General features: G+C 46.2%; 1 protein-coding gene across 1 annotated transcript in view; it reads left to right on the plus strand.

Moving 5' to 3' along the window:
* The window catches only part of MOGAT2 (monoacylglycerol O-acyltransferase 2), a 28543-nt gene extending 19771 nt beyond the window's left edge, over nt 1–8772 (plus strand). Inside the window, exons 3-6 of the mRNA XM_005524149.2 lie at nt 4096–4300; nt 5713–5887; nt 6033–6232; nt 8183–8772. Of these exons, the coding sequence (XP_005524206.1) occupies nt 4096–4300; nt 5713–5887; nt 6033–6232; nt 8183–8337 (735 nt within the window). The 3' untranslated portion in view covers nt 8338–8772. The remainder of the gene's footprint in view (nt 1–4095; nt 4301–5712; nt 5888–6032; nt 6233–8182) is intronic.
* Nucleotides 8773–9463: the final 691 nt, after the last annotated feature.

Here is a 9463-nt window from a genome sequence, read left to right on the forward strand (position 1 = left end):
CACCATCTGCAGCCTGTAACATTGCAGGGGATTATTGTGACCAAAATGCTGGACTCAGCACTTGGACTTATTAAATTTCATCCCACTGGACTTTGACCATTCATCTAAATGTTCCAGGTCTCTCTGCAGAGCCCTCCTACCTTCCAACAGATTGACACACGCTCACAGCTTAGTGTCATCTGCAAATTTGAAGGACTCAGTACCCTCCTCCATGTCATCAATAAAAATATTGAACAGACCTGGCCCCAGCACAGCCCACTGAGGGACACCACTGGTCACTGGCCCCCAGCTGGATGCAGCACCGTTCACCACCACTCCCTGGGCCATCCAGCCAGTTCCTATCCCAGCACAGAGTGCTCCTGCCCAAGCCGAGGGCTGACAGCTTTTCCAGGGGTGTGCTGTGGGGGACAGTGTCTAAGGCCTTGCTGAAGTCCAAATAGACACATCCACAGCCTGTTCAACATCTACCTGGTCATAAAAGGAGACCAGGTTGGTAAACATGACCTACCTCTCCTAAACCCCTGCTGGCTGGGTCTGATACCCTGGCCATGCTGTAAGTGCTGTGTGATGACACTCATTATAAACTGCTCCATTACCTTACCAGGTACTGAGGTCAGGCTGACTGGCCTATAATTATCAGGATCCTCCTTCCCACCCTTTTTGTGAATGGGTGTCACACTGGCCAGCTTCCAGTCATCTGGAACCTCCCCAGTGAGCCAGGACTGCTGGTAAATGATGGAGAGTGGCTTTGCAAGCTCATCTGCCAGCTCCTCCTCACCTGGGATGGATCCCATCTGGGCCCATAGATTTATGAACATCCAAGTGGCTCAGCAGTTCTCTGACTGCCTCCTCTTGGATAACAGGGGGACCGTGCTGTCCCAGGAGGACAGTTGTCCTGGGGGCAAGTTGCTTTCCCACTAAAGACTGATGCGAAGAAGGCATTAAGCACTTCTGCCTTCTCCTCATCTGCAGTTACTAAGTTCCCTCCCTTATCCAATAAAGAACAAAGGTTGGTCTTCCCTTTTCTCTTGCTGTTAATATATTTGTAAAAACATTTTTTATTGTCCTTTACAGAAGTTGCCATTTTAAGTTCAAAGTGAGCTTTGGCCTCTCTGGTTTTTTTTCCTACATAATCTAGCAGCCCCCTTAAACATTTCCTGAGAGACCTGACCCTCCTTCCAAAGATGTCACGATGGAGGATAGTCCCACTCCTTGACACCTCAAATCCAGTTCCATTAGGCAGTTTGGCTGGACAGCAGGAGGGGGAGACTGTGCAGAGTCACATTATTAATTTTCCCAGAAGTTTGGGAACGGACCTCTGCCAGGTGGAGAGAGAAGGAGTGAGACAGTGAGAACAATCCAGAAGAGAAGATGGAGTTTCTGTGTTGAAGAGTTTCCAGAGGGAAAATGGTAGTGTAGGGTCTAGACCTATGGTTTAAGAGACTTTGCCCAAGTTTCTCCTCTGCTACAGATTTCCTTCTCAGTCTTGTACAAGCTCTGATTTCTCAGAGTTTTGGCCAAATCATCCAGATGTGAGAAGACTCTGTGATAAAATGAGGACTTTCTTTCCTAAGGCTACTGCAGGGAACAGCTCTTGCAGAAACATTACCCAGATCCACCAAATCCTGATGGACTCAACTGTTACCCTCCAGCTGCCTGGTTTAGAGCAGGGAGTCAAAAAACAAGATTCAAAGACTGGGTGACATTGGAAGAGAACTCTAGAGGTCAACATACCCAACCCACTGCTCAAGCAGGGCCATCCAGAGCCAGTTGCCCAGGATCATGTCTTATCACAGAATCACAAAATGGTTTGGGTTGGAAGGGGCTCATCCTTGTTTGAATGAGGACACCTTCCACTAGGCCAGGTTTCTCTAAACCCTATCCAACCTGGCCATGAACACTTTCAAGAATGGGGAAGCCACAGCTTCTCTGGGCAACCTGTGCCAGGGCCTCACTATTCTCATCATAAAAATTTCCTCACAGCTAGTCTCATAGAATAGTCCTCATAGCTTAATTTAAAAGTATTCTCCTTCCTCCCTCGTGTTATCACTCCAAGCACTATCCTTTGTTATTTCCTTTCTGCTCCTCCCTCTTCTTTCACTGGGATGACCACCAAGATAGCAGCTGGATGTTTCCTAGGGAGTGTTTTTACAGATGTGTGGTGTCTTACGAGAGGTGAACTCTCCCATCAAGGCAATTTGACCACTCAGTGGCTGCCCTCTTGCACCAGCCTTCCCCCTTCTTGTCTGTACACACAGAGCCAGAAATGTAGCAGCTTCCAACAGGCCTGAGAAAGGTTGTTTGGAAGCTGAAGATGAATGCAGGAAACATTGATGCAAGCTGAGATTACTCAAGAAAGAGCAAATGGTGGAAGGGGCCTTGGGCACTTAGTGATTCAGCCATCTGCCTCTCTTCCTGCCTAGAGATCTCTGCACCTGGGCAGCAGTGGGACTTTTGTTTGTCCATTCCCTTCATTAGGAGCAGGTGCTTGAATGGGCACATGTACAGTCAATAGTGCTTTCAGACAGGTGGAAAATGAGCCATGATGGAAGAAAGTAAAATACACTCTCATGGTTAACCTGCAGTTCTAGCTGCTTCTAGGAAAACACATGCACCATTAACTGCACCGAGTGCAGATGGAATCAGGGTATTTGGAGGGGTGACACCGAAATGCATAGGGCTTTGGTTGTTCTTGAGCACAAATGCCTTTGAGTTGTCTGGAAAGGCATGGTGGCTCTGTGATAACAGAATCACAGAATTGTTCAGGTTGGAAAAGCCCTCTAAGACCATTGAGTCCAACTGCTCCCCAGTCCCATCACAAACACCGCTTAATCATGTCCCCAAGTGCCACACCATATTTTTTGAACAATTTCAGGGATTGTGGTCCCACCACTTCCCCAGTCATCTTGTTTCCATGTCTGACCACCCTTTCAGTGAGGAAATGATGTGATGACTAACCTTGGAAAGGTTCATCCTTCCTTGCTACTGTGAGCGTCCTCAGCATCCACAGAAATGGTGCAGAGATGTCAGCACTCAGTTTTGTCCGCTTCTGCCTGGGCTGTGCACATGCTGGCTCATTGCATGTTGGCATGTGAGGTCTTCTTGGTGCCAGAGCTGGAGGGTGGCTTTGTCACACCAGCTCCTCTCCCCTGGGCAGCCCATAACAAGTGTAATGGAGCTCAAATCCCAGTTGTCCTTTATCTCCCTTTAACCATTCCCTTTTGTTCTGTTTGGTACCCATTCTCCCACGTAGTATATCTGAAGCTTCAATATCACTTTCAGATCGTCTGAGGGTTTTAACAAGCTGCTTAGCCAGCCCTCAAGGGCAGGCCATGAGCTGCACTGTATCTGCAATCCATGCTGCTCATCCCTAAAATGCTTGACATGGGCATTCCCCGTTCCCTCCTGCTAAAGTCACAGCAGCCTTGGACAGACATCCATTGCTCTTTGATGGATCTGGGCACCCAACACAGGCACAAACAGCTGGCATCCTGCAGGCTTTCCCCAGTGGGAAGAAAAACCATCAGCTTCTCAGTTAGATGTCTGGGAATTAGATTTCAACTTACCATGTGTGAAAACATCCTAGAATCACCTGGCACATGCTTCTGGACAGGATAAACCTTTGATCCACACCAAATTGTTGGGTGGGACATGTGCTTGCACTGTGTAGTAGGTCTACCAGAGTGATTATGTACTCCCTCTACAGTTCTGATTGTGGGATAAAGTGGTACTGTGTGAAAGAAATCACCCTTTTCTCGCTTTTTTCCCCCTTATTAGAAAATGTGTTGGAGGACATTTTAAACAAAGTTGGTTCCCAACAGCACCTAGACCAGTTCTAGGCTACATAAGGAACTGTGCCATTAGAAAAGTCATTTTAGGCCAGTGGGTAGGAGGAGATGGAAATATGGGCAATGAAATACATCTCAGTTGAAAATGAGGGAATTGTTCCAGTTGACTTTTCCCAATAGAAAGACATGGTGGGTGCAAGACACTGCCCTCCAGGAATGCCTTATCTGCTCTGCATAGCCAGTGTTCCACCCTGCTGAGATTACAGCACTAACTCTGGCCCCTTTTTGACTTCATCCCTGACTCTAGTTGATGAAGACAGCAGAGCTGGACCCTCAGCAGAACTACCTGCTGGGATTTCATCCCCATGGAGTCCTGGCAGTTGGAGCCTTTATCAATTTCTGCACAGAGGCATCTGGCTTTTCCACACTCTTCCCAGGCATCACCCCCCACCTGATGATGCTTTCCCTGTGGTTTCGCTTCCCATTCTTCAGGGATTATTTGATGAGTGGAGGTAAGGAACATGGGCCTCTGGCAAGCAGTGGTATGTGTGGGTGCTTTTTTGAGGAACACAGAGTGAAGATGCATGGGGAAGAGGAGTCAAGGATCTGTTTTCCCCCATCTGGAGCCAACTGGATCCCATTCAGGGACACAGCTATTTGAGATGGCAACCCAAAACCTCTGAAGTTAAAAATTGCCCTCCTTGCTTTTACCTCTCTTGTTCAACTTCATAAATGGTCTCTGTGCTCAGGGCATCACTGTGCCAGGTGCTGTGTAACAGCAAAATGCAGAGCAAATTGTGAACAGAAATGCTGAGAGCTGCAGGCCAGGATGTTTCTGTATTTCTTTCCATAAAAATTATATTCAGGCTTGAAATTGTGAGGAGAAAACTCTTTTTCTGAAGCATCTGCTGCTTCCAGGGAAGCTGTATCTAGGGACAGAGGATGAAAATAGTAGCTCATGCTGCTGCAATGGAATGTGGCGGTGGAGAAGATGTAGTGAAAAGGAATTTGAAAAGGGATAGGTAAAAATTAAAGAGAGAGGTGAAAAGGGAGTTTTGAGAGAATTTTGAACACCAGCAGGATGATCTCCATCTCTCATCAGTGGGCTTGGCAATTCAGCTTCTCCAGCTGACCATGGGCAGAATTCAATAGGCTAAACAAAGGCATCCAGTTCCATCTGATGTACCCCAAGGCATCCATTACCCCGTTTCCCACATAAACTCTTGTTCCTGCTGCCAGAGTATTTACGTGGAGAGTGAGAAATCCTAACAGTGAGATATATGAGAGACCTATGACCCAGGTGAAGGAAGGTTTAATCACTGTAATGTTGGAGTTGGGTGCATAACGCTCAGGTCAATTGAATCCATTTCACAGTGAGGTTTTAACGTGCAAATTATTTTAGCCCCTGAAACAAGGGCTTTTTTTAAAAATAGTCAAAACAACATTGCTTTGTCATTTTGGAATTAAAGATTTCTATCTTATTCAAGTAAATAACACCAAAGGACCAAATCCACCATCAAATTCCATTTTTAATTAGCGCCATCCACTGAAAAGTGTGTGTGTTTTGACCTGAAGCAAACGTTTCTCTGACTTTAGAATTATTCAGAATTGGATGTGATCTCACTTGACAACAAATTGAAACAGATTTTACCTAGAGCTCAAGTGCAGTTAGTTCCCCATTTATTTTTTTTCCTATTTTTTTTCCCTCACTTCTCACTTCTGAGCCAGACAGCAAATGGATTATTGTGTACTCATCCAGCAGAGCTGTAGGCAAATCTAGTACCTTTAAAGGGAATTGGGCTGGGGTTTTCAAGTCTGAATATGAAGTGTTCAGCATCTCTCCAGAGATGGGTTATGGGGAAAAAAGGTCCAGAGCAGACCACAGACAGGTGGGTTTTACTTTTAATTCCTCTCTGCTCTCCAGGCCTCATCCCCTCTGACAAGGAGAGTGCATCATACGTGCTGCAGAAGCCAGAGGGTGGGAACTTGCTGGCCATCATTGTTGGTGGGGCACAGGAGGCACTGGATGCCCATCCAGGATCCTTCACCTTGCTGCTGAAGAACAGGAAGGGATTTGTACGCCTGGCCATCCAGCGTGGGTAATGCAGGGTGTGGGGTCCAGGGGTGCTGAGGGAGACCTGCTCTGCTCTGTGGCTGGTTAATGCGTTGTTTTGGAGAAGAACAAAGGGGTTTTGGAGTGGGCTTTGCTAATCATGACACCCTATTGGTTTTGACTCCCTGCAGCACACCCCTGGTCCCTGCCTTTTCCTTTGGGGAGAACAACGTCTTTGATCAGGTGAAGAATCCTAAGGGCTCCTGGCTGAGGAGGATTCAGTACTCTCTCCAGCAGATCATGGGCATCTCCCTTCCCCTCTTCCATGCACGAGGCATCTTCCAGTACAGCTTTGGGCTGATACCCTACCGACGGCCCATCTGCACCGTGGGTGAGTCAATCCACAGAACTCTGACATGATGCCAGACACGCTTAGGCTGGCCAAACTGGGAAAACAGGGACAGTCCCTGGGCTGTGTCATCCTCTGGCTAGGCTGAAGCATCATGCCAGAGAGCACAAACAGTGGTGGGCTAGAAAGGTGCTGCAAAGCAGTGTTCCAAATTGTTCATGTGTCGCACTGGTTTGGTAATCTGGTTTGATCTCATGACAGATCCCAGGCCTTCTGGGCTGTGTTGGGAAAAGCCCCAGAGCAAATGTGGCCAACCTCATCACTCCTGTGAGATGCAGATTACCCCAACACCACAAAAAAACAGGTGACAAAAAACACTGCAGTCGAGTTGTGTTAAACATCTTCCAAGGAAGTTTTACAAACAAAAGTAGGACCAGCAGGTCTAGGGAGAGTGTTCTGCCCCTATTCTGACAACCAAGGGCTTGGAGCATCTGGGTGACAGGCTGGGAGAGCTGGGTATGCTCTGCCTGGAGAAGAGAAGGCTCCAGGGAGACCTTAGAGCCCCTGCCACTGCCTAAGTGGCCTCCAATAAAGGGGTAATTTGAAGGGCATATTTGAAGGGAATTTGAAGGGGGATTTTGGACAAGGGCATGGAGTAACAGGATAGCAGGGTTAGATGGATATTGGGAAGAAATTCTTGGCTGTGAGGCCCTGGCACAGGTTGCCAAGAGAAGCTGTGGCTGCCTCTCTTCTCTGAAAGTGTTCAAGGGCAGCTGGGACGGGGCTTAGAGCAACCTGGTCTAGTGAAGGGTGTCCCTATTCATGGCAGGGGGTTGGAATGAGATGACCTTTAAGGTCACTCCCAAGACAAATCATTCTGTGATTCTCTGAACATTCAAGCAGTTTGTAAGTTTGCTCACTGTCCTGTGCAGTCATATCTGAAAATCCAAACCTATTTGCATGTGAGGAAGATGAACCATATTGACCATGTCCATGGGAGACCAAATTTCAAGAAAATCTTTGTTTTTGAATAAGTTTTTCAACATCTCCATGCTTGGCCCACCAGGGTGGCTGATGCTCTGTGAATTAAAGTAATTAAAAATGCTATTTGGAATGGCACCACTGATTAAGTTTGACAACCAGCAATTACTCCTAATTGTATTACAGCCTGTTTGTATTGTCTCAATGGTTTTATGTGCTGTGTGGTATCACATTGGCTCATCATTAATTGGATGAAGAACAGCCTTATAAGATGTTGAAATCCTCCATCACTTGACAAAAACAATTTGAGTAAGAGACCGGAGCAAGAGAGGTACCTCATGGATTTTGTCTGTCCCCTGCCAGGTATCTGGTCCTGCTTCTGGTAGCTCTAGGAGATGGAAAGGCTCTTCTAGAGATAGGAATCAAAATAACTAGATTTTCTGTTGAATAAAACATGATTTTTAAAAGATAAGTAAGTACTTGGTTCCTAATAAAAATCAGATATTTCACAGAATCTTTAATCTGAGCAAAGTAGAAGCACCTTTACTGCAAGTGTTTTTCAATAGTGTGGGGCTCCCCTGTTCCTCACATTCTTCATTTGCAATGCAGATTCCCAGGGTCATGTGGAAACAACTTGGAAAGCCCAAACCAAGTATTATCCTGTCTTCATATTGTGTTTATCTGCAGCACATCTGAGATGTGAGAAGCACTCTTGGGACTGCACTGGGATACAGCACTTCCTACTTCAAAAGGCTACACAGAGGGTCTTTAACCAACTTTGCAGATGGGTAAACTGAGGCAAGGACCAATGTGATCCTGGAGACCAAGAGCTTGGTCAGGATCTGAGCCACCATCCCTCCTTGGTTGTGCTATCTCCCAGGCTCCAGGAAACAACTGGTGATACTGATGTGTCCACCCTGGAGAGGCTGACCTCAGCTCTGTGCTAGCATGAGCAAGGTGTTCAGAGGTACCTGACATTGGCTCCTCCTAACACCTGTGCTTCTTTTCCAGTTGGGAAGCCAATTCCAGTGCAGAAGAGACACAAACCCTCGGAGGAAGAAGTTGATCAAGTCCATCAAAAATATCTAAATGAATTGTCCAGCCTCTTTGAGAAGCACAAAGCTAAATATAATATCCCAGAAGAAAGCCACCTGGAATTTATATAGAGTGCCTCAAGCAAGGTGAAACCATGGAGATCAAGCTCCAAGTTTCTCCCTTCTCTGGAACTACTTCACAGCCTCAATATAGTCACAGTTAACATGTAGTCTATATAGTGTAGGGAAAAGAGCTTGATTTGCCCAGTATTTGCATGGGTGTAGAGCCATGTTTTTATTTTTTTCTCCATGTAGAACACATAAAAGATATAAAAGAGAAGCAAAAAAAAATCCCATCTGTGGTCAGCACAACTGAAACTCCCCAGCACAAAACTAACACTTCTAGTCTGGCATGGATGCCAGTTTATACAGATATTTCCAGGCAGATCTGAATTACTGAAATTATTTCCTTTTCATTATTTTCATTTTGAAATGGGACAATGAGCCATAACTTGCGTTGAAGGCACATGTTTTTAAAAATATAATTCATCTAGATCAACAAGTGAACATTGTTTGTTTGGTGCTCTTCATGCTTTTATTTACTCTAGGGTCTTTTCTCACCACCTCAAGTACAGTTTATCAGAAGGGTCATATGCCTAGCACAATGCCAAGCACCCTCAGCAGCACTATGCCATAACCCACTGGTGCAAAAGAAATTAAAATCTTTCTAATTATTATAAAGAAATCAGGAGCCACTCTGGCAGTCACACTCACACCACCTGAGCTGGAACTGAGGCCCCTTAGCAGCTCCACACCCCACACTCACTCAGACTGGCTCAGTTCCTTACTGGCTCAACCCCTGGTTTCCTATAGCACAGTCTCAGACATCTGGATACTTCAAATAATTTAATCATGCAAGAACAAAATAACAGCTTGGGGTGGGAGCCTCCAGAAGTGATAAGGAATCTCCAAAAAAAAAGAAACCCTCGGCTTACGTGCCCTTATTATCTGAGTGTGGGGGAAAGTCTGGGCTCTTCTCGCCGAGTCCTGGGCTCCTGCTGTGTTGGTACATCCATGTCCCTGGCTGTGCCAAAGGTCCCTGGGCCCTTTTGTTTTGCAAAGGGTTGGCAGCTGCCTCTTGCCTCCAGCTCTTGCCACCACAGCCCCATCTACACCTGGCACTGCAGCTATCCCTCAGCTGCCTGCTCTGAATACATTTTTTTCATAATTAATTTAGAAATACAAATCAGAAATAAAT

This window comes from Pseudopodoces humilis, chromosome 2 (assembly GCF_049639895.1).
Source record: "Pseudopodoces humilis isolate 2021_Gansu_Grassland_sample_001 chromosome 2, ASM4963989v1, whole genome shotgun sequence".
In the NCBI taxonomy this organism is placed as follows: Eukaryota; Metazoa; Chordata; class Aves; order Passeriformes; family Paridae; genus Pseudopodoces; species Pseudopodoces humilis.